Below are 18,155 nucleotides of genomic sequence, written 5' to 3'. Positions count from 1 at the left end.
TCCGGACTGCTACAGCACATTACATTGGTTCCTACAAGCTGCAGAACATGAATTCACTACAGCATGTCAGGATAACCGTTTATATTTAAGTGTAGCTGCACACGGCTTGAAGCTATGACGGGGGTTTGGAACAACCTTTACATTTCGTGCGTTTTATTATTTATTAGTTATCATTCTGGTGTTTTTAGGTTTTCGTCAGTGACAGCCCAAGGTAAGAGACACAGCCGCCTGCTAGCTACACAGAGCTAGCACAACACTGCTTATAATCATGGTAACTGCAGTTCAAATATCATATATGTGGAATATCTTCATCACCCGCTGCTGATCAAAGCTTATGATCGTTATGTCGATATTTAGGAAAAGCTAGTGATACACGATCAAACTAAAACATATGTGTAAGGAAGAGCTATAAGTTAGGGTTCAGGAAATATTTGTTCGACCATGTTAACTGAACACCAACTGAAAAAGTATTTATTTATCAGCTCTGTCAAATGTGTCGGTAAAACTGAATAGTTACAACAGATACTGAGAAGTGAGACCTTCCTGAAGTTATCAATCATGGCAGGGCTGTTATTGTAGACTGTGTTAGTTTCAGAGCCAACTAAATTAGGTGATTATTCACTTAATGATGGACTGACAATCAATCCACCACAATTTTCACAGTCGATCCCTCATTTAGGTTATTTTTTCCAATATGTGCTTGGTTCTTTTGTTGCTGTTATTCCACCACTTGAGTGCAGATTCTGGGGAAAGCAAAGTGTGTTTAAGTTACCTCAACCCGAACCTAACTTCCTCCATAACCCTGTTTATAACGCTTAACTTGATCAGTGGAGTCGATACTCACCTCTGGCTGTTCCTGAGCCTTCAGTGTGAGGATTGTCTGTTTTATATTTGTAGACAGGCGATAAACAAAACATGAAATTTGAAGGAGCCACTGTGTCAATTTTATGATTAAATGAGTTGTAGTCTGCAGATCAAAGACTAAAGTGATATTTATTTTCACTTCTATTTGAATCCGATATGGTATTGGCCTTGAATTAAGCTAGATCATTTTCAGCTCACTTTCCAAATGTGGAATAGTTGCCTTAAATATAAATATTTGGGACATTTTAGGTCACTCAGCAATTGAGAGATAAAGGACAGTTTATGGCAGAGAAATGATGACTGTTATTTGAATTAAGATTATCTTCACAGATATTGCCAAAATGCTTGAATTTAAGTTTTGTTGCTTACACTATCAAAACAGGCTTACAGACAGAGCAGCAAAGAGAGAAAGTCTTGTGTACTTAGCGTATTTATCATAATGTTATTTTTTCAGATATTGATGAGTCACTGGCGCTCACGCTGTCAGAGGAGGCTGTTTCTGACTTGGAGAACAGCCCCAAGTTTGTTGAATCAGAAGACCTGGAAACTCTGCCGAAGAGGCAGTTCAAGACAGCTGAGATTGCAGATGCTCTGATGGGCACTGAAGCCCCCATCAATCCGTCTGACATCGAGTCCCTTTTCCCAAAAAATGTAAAAGACTTCCAGTCAGGTTTCTCTCCGCCTTGTGACGAGGTCAGTGCCCAGTGCGCTTCGTCTGCTAAAGGAGCGTCACTGGAGGAGACGGGCACCGAACCGTCACAGCAGGTTGGTGTCTTGAAGAGGAAAGGGGGGAAGAGATGTGATTCTAAGTTTTTTGCAAATTGCAAAAGAAATGTGTAGTGGGAGTAGGCACCTTCTCCAAAAGGCTGGTGATAAGCAAATTTTTGATTTCAGTATTTTGTTTCTGATTAAGGGACTTATGAGGTCTAAGTTCCCCTTAAAGCTTTGTACTGGTTTTTATTTTATATTTTCATGTTATTCAGAGCACAGTCTGCTGGCCTCAGGTAAGATAAAATATACATAGTGAAGTGATGGTTCCCAGCATTTGACTTCTCCCTGGTTGTTTCCCTCCAGGTCACCCTTGACATAGTGCACGCGGGTGTCTCAACCTCCGAGGAGCAGAACACCACAGAAACTGCCAAGACGTACAAAGTGAATTGTGATAAGAGGAACTTCACAGAAACTGACAGTTTTACTGTGCATGTCCTCAACGTTTCACAGGTATCTATGCTGCCCTCTTGAGGTTCACTTGTTGGGTTGCCATTAACACAACACGTCTAATTGCAGTTTCCTTAATTTCTTGTGTATATATATATATATATATATATATATATATATATATACTCATATTTTGTAATATTGTTAGCCTGACAAAAGTACCAGAAATCCAGCTCTGTATTGTTGCGTAAACCCAAGTAGAATCCAGTTTTGTTTCATTCTAATACACCAAAAACAGTGGTGTTATATATTAAACTTCATTCACAAAAATAAAATGTCTTCCCATGGATGCTTGTGTGATGAGCACCTAGTTGTCTGTTTGAGGATTTAAACGTCCAGTAGGTTCTGTTTATATCCCTCAGATTTTCGAAATGTCAGAGAAGTGGATTACTGTACATGTTTCTCCCAGGAGGAGAACTCGAAACCCATCCCTCAATCTGTTTCCCTGCCCCTCATTTGTCTCAGGACCTGATGGAGTACCTGAATGTGAACAGCACAGAATGCTCTGTTGTGCTGTTCTTCACTGCGTGGTGCCAGTTCTCCGCCAGCCTGGCACCTCACTTCAACGCCCTACCCAGAGTCTTTCCCAGCATGCACTTCTTGGCACTTGATGCCTCTCAACACAGCAGGTAATTGGTTGGAAAACGTTTGATCCCGCTCCAAGTGAAAAACCCACTTTAGAGCACTCGTATTTTTTCCATTTGCAAATTTATCATTTTTAATTTAAGGTCAACTGCAATAAGTTTACATGCTGATATTTTAAAAATACACATTATTTGTCTTATACACATACATTCCTGCTCCCTCTGTCTGAAACGCTCTGTTAGCTCCTGGCCCGCCTCCCAAAAAACCTGCTCTGATTACTTGTGTGTTAATTCTTTTGTGTGCATAATTTTCAGCTTTTGTACAGATAATTGCCTTTAGATCCTATTCACTACTTTGTAAACTAGACCTCAAATTAGTAACTCTGGTGAATCTTTAAAACAATCAAGATTTGTCATTCTTTTGTCTTGTCCGGCTCCATCTTCCACCAGCCTCTCCACAAGGTTTGGGACCGTGGCTGTGCCCAACATTCTTTTGTTCCAGGGGGCCAAACCCATGGCTCGCTTCAACCACACTGACAGAACGCTGGAGACACTCACCTCATTCATTGCTAACCAGACAGGTATGAACGGTAAAAGACTTATCCTTAAAGACATAAAGTATGCTGTATCTAAAAAATCTCGTCTGTCCCAGGGTTTGAATCTGTCACTGACAGAAACGTGACGGACGATGACCGCCTGGGCCCCCTCCCCAGCGTCCCGGTGAGCAGCATCGACTGGCTACTGGTCTTCTCCATCCTCTTCATCACAGGCTTCTTTATTTACGCCATCCTGAGAACAGACAGCATCCGCTGGCTGATACCAGGACAGGAGCACGAGCATCAGGACTGAAAACACAAAAGCACGGCAAATCACTAGATGTAAACTTCCCTCGATCAACAATTTAGTTTATTTATCATGCGCTAATTTGTTGATATTTTACGTGTTTTTTGGAAAAAACTAATTAATTGAGCCATTTGGATATATAATAAAAAATACATGATTATCTTTTGTTGAGTCACTTTTCTCTTCTGTGCACTTCATTACATTTTCAGCCATAATGCTAAAGTACAAATAAACCGAACAGAATAGAACACTGAGGGTGGGCTGCTGAGGGCCTCGGATATATATATATATATATATAACCCCTTTACAGTTTATAGCGTATATACCAAAAAAAATAAAGACAACGAATAAAGAAAAGTAGAAAATGTTCTAAAACATTTTAGATTTTTCTGTTGGAAATTATGCATTAATGCTTTTCTGCAGGTATCTCCAGGACTCCAGAGCTGCAGGATCCAGATCTGGTACTTCTTAGCAATTATTATTATTAAATAACATAATTACATCTTATTATTTTGGTTATAACAACCAGTCTGACTGAGCTTAAAGGAATAGTTCACCCAAAAAGGCAAATAAACTCATTATCTACTCACCACTATGACGACGGAGGGGTGAGTGAAGTGTTTGAATCCACAAAACACTTCTGGAGTTTCAGGGGTAAACAGCTTTGCAGCCAACTGTAATACTTTTTGGGTGAACCAGCCCTTAAAATATGATGGTTACACAGCTGTTCCTGGTTTCTCTTCTCCCACTCTCCTCTTCCCAACCGGTCGAGGCACATCCACCCCACTGCTGGAGGTTTTTTTATGTGCACCGTTGTCAAGTGGGAACTGTTTACGGTTTACAAGAGCTCCCATACTTACTGAATGAATCATACAAAAACACTTGGGTCAACCAGAGTCCCGGGTAAAAAGGGTGTGATTTTAATCAGGCAGTAGATTGAGCAGCTAAGTCGCAGGGTGAGAGGACGAGCAGAGGTGAGGGGATAGAAGGAGGACAGCGGACAAAGCGCGGACTATGTTCGGGTTAATGTTTAGCCTGAGGACGGGCAGCTCATGGCCCCGCGGCAGTCACCATCTGTCCGGGCTGCGCAGTCTGCTGCTGCCGCCCCCTCCCTCCAGGAACCGCGCGTCCAAAATGGTGAGTGTCAGTTAGCGTGTGTTAGCTTTCGCCTGTAAACGCATCTTCTCGTCGCACACGAGGCTGGACGCGACACAGGTGCGACGGGTGAGACTCGAGCCGAGCACCGCGCGGACCTGAGGGCGCTGAACCCGCCGCAGCGCGGGGTGACGGGTGAAACTCGCCAAGCTCCCTTCGGAAAAACTCCAAATTAAAGGGTTTCCACGTGCAGCTGTGAGCTGACGCAGACATGTCGCAGATTTTATGAAATATTCCAGTTGCATCGTGTACATTGCTCAATTCGGCGTGAATTATTTCGTAGATATAACTTTCTGAACATTATTAACTCGAAATGTATACAACTCCAATAATTAATCTATTACTCTGTCTTCACGAACTCACCTGATTCATCAAGTGCTCAACTGTGATGTTATTTTGCAGAATATCTTGAATAAAGTCTGTTGTGTTGATTGTGTCAGTGCCGAAGTGAAGAGTTGTCTGCAACAGGTCCGTCAAGGCATACATCCATATTGTGGTGTACGGATTATCTTGCCAAGTAGCAGGTCAACATTAAAGTGAACCAGAATGAGTAATGGAGTTTGGTTTGGGTTTTGATGAGTATTTATTGAGAGTTCACAGGAGAAGCTGTAACTTGTGTTGGTATCGCTTGTTTAGTGCATAGTGAAGCCAGCGAGACTCATTTTTAGTGGTTTGCTGCCACCGTGTGGACGCAGTAAAAGTACCATCCAGGTAACTGCTGCAGTCATGTGTGTTTAAACTTTACTCTCAACCTGTGGTATTTAAGTAAATTCTCTTATACAAATGAAACTAAATCAGCAGACTGTGTGTTTTGCAATAAATACCAATAAACAGAAAAATAAATTACATTTTTTAAAAATATTGATACACTTCTCCATTTATGTTATACATTGTCCTTTCTCATGAATATTGTTGATGTGTTCTCTAACATGCACCATCTATCACTGTCTGTCCGTCCTGGGAGAAGGATCCCTCCCTTGTGACTCCACCTGAGGTTTCTGCATTTGTGTTAAGCACCAGGGTGGCAAATTGTAAATTGTTAATATGGGCTATACAAGTAAAAGGGATGCACTGTGTGTTTGTTGTGTCTCCAGTCGTCGGACGCCCACTGGCTCTCCCCTACAGACCGGGAGGACATGGTGATGGAGCTCAGGGGCACAGGCTGGATGGTGGTGGAGGACCGAGATGCCATCTTCAAAGAGCTTCACTTTAAAACCTTTAATCAGGTGTGTATGTGTGCATGTCTTGTTGATGATATGTTGATGCGCTTCTTTTCTGACATTTGTTGTAAATTAAGCTTATTTTGTCACGTTTTTTGGTTTTGTTTTGGCTTCAGACCTTGATTTTTGTTTTCGGGATTCACAATTTGTATTGATCAGTAAGAAAGTACACCAGTTAACAAGGTAAAACTATTTACAACAGCGAAGGTCATGAATCAGATGTTAGTTATATATAATGAAATCAATAATAAACCAAAATGCAGACATCCTTTATTTTAGAGAAAATTCTTTCGCCTTGTTAAATCTCACTGCAGCGCATTTAATTAATATAGTATTGTTTTTAAATCACAGAGCTGGTTGGAGTTGATGGGTAATTGGGGTCAAACAAGTGTTTAAAAATAGTCTTTTTGTTAAAACTTGGATTTGAGGCGGAGATCACATTTGGGTCAATGTGGGCAGGTACATGGAGATTAGCTGTGGGTGATTCTGACTTTTGGTTTCTTCCATTGACAATGAAGAATAAAACTAAAAATAATTTCCTCCCACAGCAGTTCGACAACAAGTCATGTCCATCACTGCACTGTTGATGTAAAGTTTGTGTAGCTTATATATCTTCTTAAAGAAAGAACACACACACACACTCAGGCAGCTGACATCTGCTTCAGTGTTTGTAGTGTTATTCCAGACGGCTGGTACAGTTTGTAGTGGTGGAAATCAGTCTGTGTCTGTGATCCGCTGTGGTCTTCAGGGGGCTGTCGTTCGCTGGCTGGGGGTTTGTTTGATGGGGATCTGGACGCAGACCACCACATGCATGCAGGCCAGCTTGCTAAACATCGGAATCACACAAATTCATCTGTTTATACACTGATTGGTTGCAGGTGTAGCGAGTTCCTATCCGCTTTCACTGGTTCCTTTTGATTCCATTTTTTTTTTTGTCCCTACCTATAAATAGAAACAATGAATATTGAAAAAAAAATGTTTTTGAGAGAAGCCTCCATTGTTACTGGCTGTTGTAGTGAAAGTAAATGGATGATCTGGGTCTAAACTAAGACAAAGCATGTTGGAAACCTCACATGAAAAACGAAAAAAATACAAATACTGAAAGTGTTACTGCATCTACTACATGTTACTATAATAGTCAAGTAATTTTTATTTATTTTAGTGCTAATGTAAATAACTGGAATTGGCATAGGCAAAGTTTTTGAAAAAGTTTATCATATCTTGGATTGAAAGTTTTCAATAATGTTGCAAACAGGAAGACCAAAGTTATAATAAATACCGATACTGAGAATATTTAAAAATGACTCAATCTTTGAGCCATATTAATTTGTTTTTGAACAAATTAATTCATGTTTTATCTGTTTGTCACAACACTGAACTGTCTTATCCTACACTGGATTACATGACATACAATGACACAACATGTAAGTATAAAAATCTGCAGCTAACAAAGACAAATCACAGTTTCATACCACATGTCTGTTCCTAAATGAAGTAAACAAACAGACAATATTAAAAAAAATGAAATTGTGCCATTTGATATTATATTTGCATTTTGATTATTATTAACAAGCACACTGTAACAGAATTATTTGATTCAGAAACCAAAACAATGAAGATGGTAAAGAAGAAAACTATGCAGTTATTTACAATATACACCTAGAAGTTTATTAACAGATGGTTCCTTCATTTTGTGTTCCTGATGAGTTGTGAGAAAATGTGATGGAAAAGTTTGAAACAAGTCTTCAGCACTTGTATAAAATTTACTACAGTTTGTTAAATGAAGAAAACACTATACTTATAGTGTCTCTGTAAAATATTCTGAGCTCAAGGTGTGTTTTTAATATATGTTTCTGGAGCTTTCTATTGTGAAAGGAACTTGTGTTGGTGTAACCAAAGTGCACAAATGACCAAGTGTGATATGACTGAAAGCTGAGATGATAATATTTTATCATGGATTCTTGTTCCCACGGATATGTATTTTTGATATGTGTTTCTTGTAAAAATAGTCTTTTTTTTTTGTGGGAACATCTGACTAATGGAGCTACCTTAAGAATTCCTGGATAGCAGACGCACATAGTTTATCAAAGCAGGACAAGTCAGATCATATCCTCTCAACTGTATCATAGATTCTGTGTCCTTTTGTGGGAGTTGAGACCAATTCTGACACTTCAGTGGATAAAAGAAAATCTTGAAGAAATGTTTTTTGGCACAGCGCTGATAGGCAGCTCACTACTTTGCCTCAGCAGCAACTGTACTTGAGCGACGTAAACTGCAACATCTCAAGGCCACTTAGCGGACTTCCTCTAATCCTGTCGTTAGTTGTTTTAGCCCCTAAAATAGTCTGTTTTTACACTTCCCCGTGTTTGAAGTTGGGGGGCCGAGCACTGACCTCCCCCATCTGCTCGTCCTGGCTCTAAAGCCTCTCCTCTTACCCCAACACGTCAGGCAGCATTACGCTGACACACGCCAGGCGGCCAGTTGGCAGCAATTGGGGTTTCGATCAGAATGATTTCTTTCACAAACAATCAAATTGGTTAAAATGTTTCATCTGGCTCACAAACCACTAACAACCCCATCATTCCTTCTGGTAGATGTTCTCGTTTTTTTCTTCTTCTTGCTCGTTGCCACCCTCCGTTCCCCACCTCTGTCTCTCCGTCTTTGTCTGTCTCTCATTCCCATGCTGTGCCCCATGTTATTGGGAGAATGAGATCACATTGTTCCAATTTTACATGTTGGCAACTCTCTCTGTCTGTCTCTCCGTCTGTCCTTCTTTTTCACCCTCTTTTATTCTCTCTCCAGCCACCACCACCCAAACATTTTCACAAACTTTCTCGCCGGGTTTTCGTGGCTGCTCTTAAAAGCGCTTTTACCCGAGGGGAATGGAGATGAGGAGCGACGTGCTGGCTGATTTCCATTCGCCACTTATCTGCGAGTGATGGGCTTGAGGAAACCAGATCCCTGAGAGTTTATAATGAGAATAACAAATCCCCGTTCTGTGAGAGGAGACACGTCATCTTTTGGTCTCTAGGGGGCGATAGAGCTGCACCCATGACTATGTAAATGCACAGTGACGGTCCATTGAAGTGGATCTGAGGCACTGAGCCACCTCATGGCTGCAAATGAATTTAAAAGGAACATGACAGCTTGTTTTTTTTTCGAGTTTACTTTTCTTTGATTACAGCAAGTGGAAAGTGTTATGATGCTGTTGTAACCAGCACAGTCATTTATCTGCGGTGTGTGGGTACACTGTGCGTCGTTAGTGGCAGCAGTCTGAGGAGTAAATGTGAGTTATTTTCCTTGTCAAGTCCAGTGTATTTAATCAGGTTTGAGTGGTGAAATCCTTTCTTTGGATTCCCTTTGGTCAGTGAGAAGCTCTTCGTGTGTGTGTGTGTGTGTGTGTGTGTGTGTGTGTGTGTGTGTGTGTGTGTGTGTGTGTGTGTGTGTGTGTGTGTGTGTGTGTGTGTGTCTTTAAGTGTCTTTAATACTGTAAATTCTGTTTTTGTTTTTTTAAAGTTGCAGGCACTGATATTGTTTACGCATCAACATTTATGTCACAACTGTTTACAGACGACGGTCTGCTTTATGTTTCAGTGGATGAAGTTGGAAACATTGAAGTGAAATGGGTTAGATGTGTGCGTTTGTGTTTGTTTGTGTGTGTGTTGGGAAGGTGAGCTGTGCATGCTCAACTGTTGTGGTGTGTTAGCCGAGGTTGACAATGATGACATTCCATTGCCTTTGTCCTTTGCTGAAGAGCAGAAACTTTTCAACCAGGAAAATGAGCATTGATATGTTTTATGGGTTAAAACAGGAGAATCAGGATGTCCATCAATGAAGAGCTCATTTCAGTTTTCCAGATAAGTGATTAGTGGACTTGGATGGTCAGTGTCAGGTGTCAAACATGAAGATTTGCTGTTTCATATCATCTTAAATTACCTATCTAGACTTGAATGGTTGAGTTTTAGATATGTTTAGACAGTTTAAGCTGTTGCTTAAAATCAATTTGACTTCACCTCCAAAATTACTATGATTAGCATGTTTTCACTTGTGAAAACCATGAAATCTTGTTAATAAATATTAAACTATTAACTGAAAAACTATATTTGATCAGTATTGGAAATAATCAGCTCTGACTTAATTAATTGTTCATTTCAATTATATAATTGAGTTATTCAAGTATGTTGTTCCCAGAGTTTACCAAACCTTCTATACTATACTATGTGATGGGTGTGGTGAGACAACTTGTTTTTAAAGAGCTGCTAACCCTCAAAGAATTTTGTCAGTGGACAGTTTTGGTTTGGTAATAAACAGTTTCAGTGGCTTTTCCACCGTGACAGAAGAAAATTATAATGGAGATACAGAAGACTGGTCATTTTCTGACAATACAATGTTCTAAATGGTTGCAATAAAAAAAACATGAATATTTGTCACAAAATGTCAATTTAGGCTGATCTACCACACTGTCCCTACTAAAGTGCTCTCACCATATCCCTTACTGTGTGAGACTGGTTACCCAGCTCAGCGGTGTTCAGTTATCACCCCTGTCTCCAAAAGGGAACTTTCCCTGGGAACTGTAGGCGTCCTGCATTCATATCGTCTCGTGGAAATGGCTGGAGGGAAGCCACGAGGTGTGGCGCCCGAGCGGAGTTGGTTAGATAATCTGGCTATCGGTTCTTCAGTAAGATAAGATGGCCCTGACGTCTGCTGCGCTTTTGACGAGCCCAGTGTCTTTTTAAGCCCTGGCTGGAAACCCTGCAGTTAATGACAGGGTTTGCATTAGTCAGCCTTAGCGCCATGCTTGAGCATTACATGACACTCTTTACATAAATAGGAGGTGACATGCGTGAACATTTGTTACACAAGATATTAGTCACTTAAAGAGTCTTTGCAGCGTTGCGGTGCATGAATCATCTTTGTCAGGGTATCAAATTGAAGCTCTTCACTGAGTTTCTCCACTTTACGAACGATAATTTGAGAAGATTAATACCTGACGATGATGTTTCACATGCCGAGCAGAGCCCTCGCTTCGACATGAAAGAACCTCAGCACTTGGCAGCCTCACTTCATCATTATTCGATATTCTATATTGAAGTTACATGTCAACTTAGCGGGCAGCCGTATCCGGCCAGCTGGAAGCTTGTGTTTGGGTAAGAAGAGAAATGAGACATAAGAGGTGTGGTCATCATCATCATCATCATCACCAGCACCACCGTGCAATTCACAGCGTTCTAGCCTTTCACTGCAGAGGAGCAAAGGTTTTCCAGCGGACCGATGCTGACGCGGGTGATGATGGGGCTTGCACGGTAATCATCGGGTAGTCATGGCGGTGTGTAATGGAGGAGAGCAGCTCGTCTTCTTGTGTGTGTCGGCGCATACTTGTGTGCAACGCCGGAGAGGTTTGCATGTGTGCATTCGTACATGCATCAGCGCGTGCACGTGTGTCTGTCAGAGGCGAGCAGAGTAGGCACAATCTGCATGCACTTAGTCCTGGCAAGGCAGAGCAGGCGTTTCTAAGCCCCTGGACCGCGCAGCAGTGGAAAACCGATCTGTAAATAACAGACACATGTGTTTGAAACTGAGTCCTGTATTCCAGCCCACGGCCGCAATGGGAGAGAGAACACCACTCTGCTCCGACGTCAAATTGTCTCATCCAGTGTTGTATGACAATCATGCCGTAATAGCACCAAAATGACTCCTCAAAAGCGGGCGCATGGGGAAAGGGGCATAGAGGGGGTCTGCCTGCGGGTGTTTCTGATTATTTGAGATGGGGGCCTGCATATTGTCATGTCAAATTATTTGACTCTGACAGCTACAGCTTGTTGGGCCAGTTGGAAAGAATGGCTGCTGGCTGGCTGGGAGGATGGATAGTCGCCTCGGCCGGCTGACATGTTGACTCGAGACGTGTGGCCCCGTGCAAAACAAACAGGGTAAACAAAGCACTCAGAGAAGGAGAGTCCTTGACCTCTGTTGACATAAGACCTCAGCTGGGAGTTGAGCGTTGGTTTTATTTTCTTGTTTGGCCCAAGTGGAGGGCGTTGAGGTGACCCACAGGTGACAGGCAGGCGCTGCACCAGCATTGTGTCCTGCTACTCTGCTTACTGCCCCCCAGGGACCACCACCTGTGAGAGGAGGCTCATGTAGGGCACCATTTTTCAGACCTTTTCAGTATTTCAGCCTTTTTGGACATTCAACTCCAATTCACTTGTCGAGGGAGATTACGGCTTTCTGTGCATTTTTGTCTTCTTGAGAAACAAGACGTCCTTTCTCAGGGTTCATGTCGCACACAGCCTGAACTTATCGTCTTCTGTTTCACATTCCCTTCTCCCCAGGAGGACTTTTTGCTCTGTGGTTCAAAGCAGGGTTGGAAAGTGTGACAACAGCAATGCAGCAGAAGTTTGGATAGCGAGCACAAGCTCCGGTTGGGGTTGATTCACTCAATTGATTCAGAATTTAAATAAAAAACACACTTATTTGGATGCTAATACAACATTTGTTCTTGATCATCAACGAGCTTCATCGTGCCCGGAGCTGGCTTTGGAAGAAAAATATACTTCTTGAATTAAAACTGAAGTGAAGTGACCAATTATTGGTCCAGACTAGAAGTTCCTTCCTCTGCCAGGTTTTGGAAATGCATCACACAGATGTGACTGCAGATGTTTGCAGTTACAGGCCCGTCATAATATCAGGGAATCTACAACTGTGTTATTTTGATAATTTTGCTGTAGAGTGGAGTGACCCAGTTGGCAAAAAAAGGAATCCTCCCTGTATTAAAGAGGGAAGGACGTCCATTATTCACACATGTCCAGAAACCAGTGAAATGCAAAAATATTCTCTTAAAGTCATGAGCCTCAATCAACATCCAACATTTGGACGGCGAATCAAAATCCTCAAAATTAGGCAACAGTGACACATCATCACCTTTTGCGTTGAACTTATTTAAGTTTAAGAGTTACAGAGCAACAATATAATTTTTCTGAGTCTGATGTTTATGAATTTATTTGTCACGTGTTGGAATCTGGCTGTTAAGATTCAAGTGGTAAATGTCACCGATACGATCGAGCCCTTTCAAGTTGTCGGATTGTTTTTTGTAATTTCGTAAATAGTTGTTATGAAAATATTCATTACAGCGGCTTTACTTTGAAACTAATTCTGGACTTTTGGCGCAGAAACTAATATGTCTCCCTCTGCAATAACTCAAATAATGGACGGTGATGTTTATCAATGGGAAATTGGACAATGTGCATGAACCATTAAGTTTTCACACTGAATCCTTTTACCTGTCACTCAAAGTTTCTCAGAGGCAGATTAGCCTGAGCTCGGCCCTGAGAGAGCGAGAGAGGGAGAGAGAGGGGACATGTTCGGGCAACACCTGACATGACAGGTTGCCTAACCATCTCCATTAGAGCCTATGAGAGTTGAGAAAAAGCAGACCGCCTCAGTCTCTAAATTGGTGCCAGCGGGGTCAAGTTGCAGGAATATGCCAATTACTTAAATTGATCGGGAGACGGTTTCCTTGATAAGCAATTTGATCGAGCTGCCGATCGTGTTACACGAGCCGCGCTGCACGGCCAACGGACAGGACGTCTCAGAAATTGGTTACAATGCACTAAAAAGGCTCAACGCAATTTCCTCTGTGAGAGTAATTCTATTTTGTCATGTCAGGTGGTGGACGGGGCTGCAGCCACGGCCTGTAAACAATGGCGTTTCAGTTGATTTAATTAGGCAGGGAGGAAGTATTTAGGGGCTTAATTGAGATTGCAGTGGGAAATTGCTCTGAAATAGGTCCACCAGTTTTTTTTTTTCTCCTCCTCTCACAGTGGGCATGACGAGGGATTTCACTCTTCTCTTTGTAGATAATTAGAATAACCATAATCACTCCCTGGATGGCCTGTGATTGGAGAGGGCCACATGCCCAACTTGAAATATGAAGTGTGTATGTTGTGTATGAGTGTGTGCATGCAAGATCTCTGCTCCTTACGTGGTAATATACACGTGCATTCAGGACTGTTTTCTACATGTGCCTCAGATGGCAGCGTTGCTCCTTGTGCTGTGTGTGTGAGTCTGGTGCTGCATGTTTAAATCTCTTTCATCTTCACTTTACTGACTCAGACCTTGAGTACTTCAACACATTTTTTTTATCCAGTTGCAATTGCAGTGGATTGAGTATTTCAATTTGGGGGGATCCAGAGTTTCTTTCAGAAATAAATTTATTTTTCCAATAAAATAAAAAAAAGATTATTGTTTTTTTGTTATTTTTTTGGGGGGGGGGCATTTCGCCTTCATTGACAGGGCAGTTAAGTGTGACATGGGGAGAGAGAATGGGGGAAGACACACAGCAAAGGGCCAGGTCAGAACTGACACTGCAGACGCTGCAGGAGAACTCCTCTCCTCTTCTTCTCCTCTTCTTCTCCTCTTCTTCTCCTCTCCTCGCTACTTCTTTTGAAACTGTCTGTGCTACAGGTCATCCGTTTTTGTTTACCCCTGTTTAGCATTTATACGCAATAAATAAACTTTTTATTAAATGGCTAATGACAAATTATCAAATTTCCCCTAATGGGACAATTAAGTACTGATCTGAACTTATAGTGGTGTTGGTGCTGTTGAACTGTATTGCATTCTATTTGGCCTTATATCATGAAACTAATTGCATAAAAAAGTATTTTTAGAGTTAGCTTTGCAGGTTTTGTAAGAAGAGACTTGTTTTTGATTGACGGTCGATTTGTTTCTTCACGTCCAGGCGTTTGGCTTCATGTCTCGTGTGGCTCTGCAGGCCGAGAAGATGAACCATCACCCAGAATGGTTCAATGTATATAATAAGGTAATAACTGTTTCCACATTATGGCTTGAGTCACACTCTGGTAATTGAGGTTTCACTCACAGTGCTGCTTTTGTGTAGTATCCATAACAGAAATCGTAGCTTGTGAAATCAAACAGTGTTATCATGTCTGAATGTTTGAGTTACAGCCATATTTACAACACTGCGCTCAGTTTATAACAAATTACAGACACATCAAGATCAGTCAACTCTGGATAAAGTCAGATTTTTTGTTCATGTCAAACAATCTGCACTGGTTCTAGAGAGCTCTGCACACAGAGCCTGAAACACACAGTTCATTTGTCAGAAAAAAAGAAAACGCAGTAGCTTCACACTGTAATCCCATCGTTTTTCTTGTGAAAAGCTTTGCAGATATCGCTACCAAGCCCTCCACGAAGCCCCCGCAGCCCCAACACTCACTCACTTTCTCTGCCTTCGAAATAAAGTAATGGTTGATATGACAAACCCAGTCCCTGAAAATCTCTCAGCATTAGGCTGCAGCCACTGAGTTACTGTGTGGTGGAAGCAGGCCGCTCCGAGAGGAATGCTGCTCCTAATCCACTCTTTATTAAAGTGGCTGTAGCACGGTGCTACAGGTCTCTGGGCCCCACAGCACTTTCCACCAGACACTTACACATAAATCCCACAATGACTGAGGTTCAGCCTTGACAAAATAGATGCTGTGTACTGAGCTACTGCTAATATTCCAGTCTGTTCTGTTTTTGTGTCTGTCAATGTTAGAAAATAGTTTTCTGATCCAAAGCTGCACCCCATTGGCTGAGTCACACCTCTGTGGGTGGAGCCAAAAACATCCTCTCAAATGTTTCTGAATGCGTTGTGAACACAGACTTTGTAGAAAGATGGACGACACGACCCGGTGGGTGGCTGCAGCATCGGTCATAAACCCCACCTCCTTCATGTTAGTAGATGGGACACAGACCCAACAAAAAAGTTTAAATATACCTTTGGTTGTAATTAGTAATTTGATGCTATAACAACTGGGTGACACTTAATGATGGACAGCTGAGACTGACACATGATTAGTCAAGTGTGTGTATAGACGGCACTTTGATACCGTGGCTCCATCCCCCGATCAAGATGGTTTAGCTTCATTTCTGGATAGTGGGAGGAAGTGGAGACGCGTCATCTATATTGTTGGAGTTGGAGGTTCACTGAATCTATCACGTATATGAATATATCAAATATATATACACAGTTGCCAGGTTTTAGTTCCCACACACACATCATCAATTTGCAGCAGCAAAAATTACCATCAGTTGAATCAGCACGTCTGTGAAACAAAATAATATCATAATCTTCATGAAGAGAAAATTATTGTAGGACTGTTGTGTAAAGTTTCAGCTACTCCAATAAAACATCAGTTTAATGTATGTCACTTTTTGTGGCTCAAGTCTCATTGTAATATTTCTCCATTTGGGGAGATATGTGTTTACGCTTTCTCTCTGAAATGAAGAAAAATGTCATGTCTGTGCCTTTAAGTGCAGAGGTGGAGTCGACTGGAGAAGCTGCACAGTACAGAGTTGTTACATAAACTGCTGTTAGTCAAGAATTACCCTCCAACTGCCCATGAAAGTAAGCTTTTAAGTCAACAAAAAAAATACAAGGCACATTTACGACCACCGGCAGAAAATATTGTCAAGTTATGCTTTCACAAGCGAGTATAAAAGCATAAAGGAGCAGCTTATTATCTCTGCCCACGAGGTTAGGTTTCCTTTGCTGTCTTTCTGCGTGCCTGTTTAGTGGCAGGGTGGGGCATGACCCTTCCATTGAACTCTGGAGCGGATCTGGATAAACTGGAGATCCAGGATTTAGTTTCTTTTCAAATTTTTTAACGTAGCAAAATAGGACATTAGCCATGGCTAATAGGGACTCCGAGCACCCTTATAGTTATTTGAGGGTTGCAAATGACACAACCTTAAAGTCCCACTCAGTAGCATGTTACTCTTTCCTAAAACTCTTCTCAGAAATACATATATAAAAGGTTTGTCAGGAAAATGGCTTAATTGTAACTCGGCGACCTCCTTCATCATTTCATGACCGGAATCTATGATTATCCTGTTCCCCATCTCCCCACCCTCACAGCTCATCTGCAGTTTGGGAGCCTTTTGCAGCTCCTGAGCTCCACCCACAAGTTTACATGATTTGTTTCTTAGGTCTGTGACATTACAAAACCCTTTTTTTCAGACTGGCAATTGTTAACTACAGTGTTGGAGGTGGAACCAATCAGCCATGGAGTTGACTGCTTAGTTTGTGCAAAGTTTCTTTTAGCTTATAACATTCACAAGGGGGACATGTTAACATGTTTAAAAACTTGATTTTCACTGGAAGGGGGCTTTCAGACTCGTAGGTCCGTATCAGTATACACAGCAAGTATCCAGCTTCTATTGTCCCCTTTTCTTTACCAGAAAACGCTGAACATGTTCAGATATTTTTTATTCAAACTATGATTACAACATTGTTTGTTTTTTCTTCTTGGCCTTTGACCTGATTTTGTGACGTGAAACAATGGTGACTTGTCCTCACAGGTCCAGATTACACTGACAACGCACGACTGTGGAGGACTGTCGAAACGGGACATCAAGATGGCCAAGTTTATCGACAAAATTTCACTTTCTATGTGATATATTTTTTGTCTTTCAATCTGAAAGTTTAATTCAATTTTTTTCAATCCCAGCTAAGAAATGTATTATCTCCTACATGTCCAGTACCCGTCTTTGATTTTTTCTCAAATAGAATCTGTGAAAATATTGTTTACAGATCATTTTTTTATGTTTTCTATAAGAATAAAATTCACTGAAATCCAACTGTGTTATTTTTTTTCATTTATATGGACTTTGTAGAAAACCTTACACCATCACTACTGATTCTGGCAGATTTCACTTCATTGTGTATGTCACCGTGTGGTTTTCTTGTTTTCACCAGTGTTTATTTTCACACATGGAATTAGGATGTGTAATTGCCCTGCAGAAACTGTGTCCCGATGATCCAGAAGATACTTTTCCCTGTCACTCCTCCACCAGACCACATGTTCTCCTCTGGCCCTGGAGAGTGGAGCAGAATGAAGAAGGGGTCAAAGTCAGTAGGAAGGGGATTTATTTGATTTACGGTTTGGTGGGGGATGAGTTGAATGGGGCTGCTGTGTTTTCCGGACTGGATCGCCATCAGGAGAAGATCAGTAAGAAGGAAAGGGAGAAATGGAAGCCAAGTCAGTAGGACTGTGTTCACGCTGTTTGTTTCTCTCTCACCACCCACATGTCTGTCTGGGAAATATGAAGCTGCAGTCACAGCTCACTAACTAATACATTATATCTTGACTGTTATGATTGATCCAAAAACCAAAGTGTAAAAACTGTGCAGTATCAAATTACTCCTTTATTCTTACAATATTTTTTTATAGTACATATTTTTATACTTTTATAGTTTTCTCATGTATTG

At 41.4% G+C, this 18,155-nt stretch overlaps 2 protein-coding genes and 1 long non-coding RNA gene across 3 annotated transcripts; 2 read left to right on the top strand and 1 right to left on the bottom strand.

Annotated features, from left to right (window-relative positions):
* The first annotated feature begins 2 nt into the window (after positions 1–2).
* Positions 3–3,669, top strand: txndc15 (thioredoxin domain containing 15). Its single transcript, XM_035179075.1, has 6 exons — positions 3–211; positions 1,319–1,629; positions 1,939–2,085; positions 2,548–2,711; positions 3,117–3,247; positions 3,319–3,669. Exons 1-6 carry the CDS (start codon positions 115–117, stop codon positions 3,513–3,515), a joined length of 1,047 nt encoding a protein of 348 aa, XP_035034966.1. The 5' UTR covers positions 3–114; the 3' UTR covers positions 3,516–3,669.
* On the bottom strand, positions 2,772–4,357 carry LOC118122378. The gene is made up of 2 exons (XR_004698461.1): positions 4,100–4,357; positions 2,772–3,511 (listed from the first exon to the last, which is right to left on the bottom strand). It is a non-coding gene; the product is annotated as an uncharacterized LOC118122378 (long non-coding RNA).
* On the top strand, positions 4,344–17,524 carry LOC118122377 (pterin-4-alpha-carbinolamine dehydratase 2). Its single transcript, XM_035179076.2, has 4 exons — positions 4,344–4,646; positions 5,759–5,890; positions 14,622–14,702; positions 17,246–17,524. Exons 1-4 carry the CDS (start codon positions 4,524–4,526, stop codon positions 17,339–17,341), a joined length of 432 nt encoding a protein of 143 aa, XP_035034967.1. The 5' UTR covers positions 4,344–4,523; the 3' UTR covers positions 17,342–17,524.
* Positions 17,525–18,155: the final 631 nt, after the last annotated feature.

The sequence above is a fragment of the Hippoglossus stenolepis genome, chromosome 15 (assembly GCF_022539355.2).
Source record: "Hippoglossus stenolepis isolate QCI-W04-F060 chromosome 15, HSTE1.2, whole genome shotgun sequence".
In the NCBI taxonomy this organism is placed as follows: Eukaryota; Metazoa; Chordata; class Actinopteri; order Pleuronectiformes; family Pleuronectidae; genus Hippoglossus; species Hippoglossus stenolepis.
This window is presented reverse-complemented; position numbering and strand designations above follow the sequence as displayed.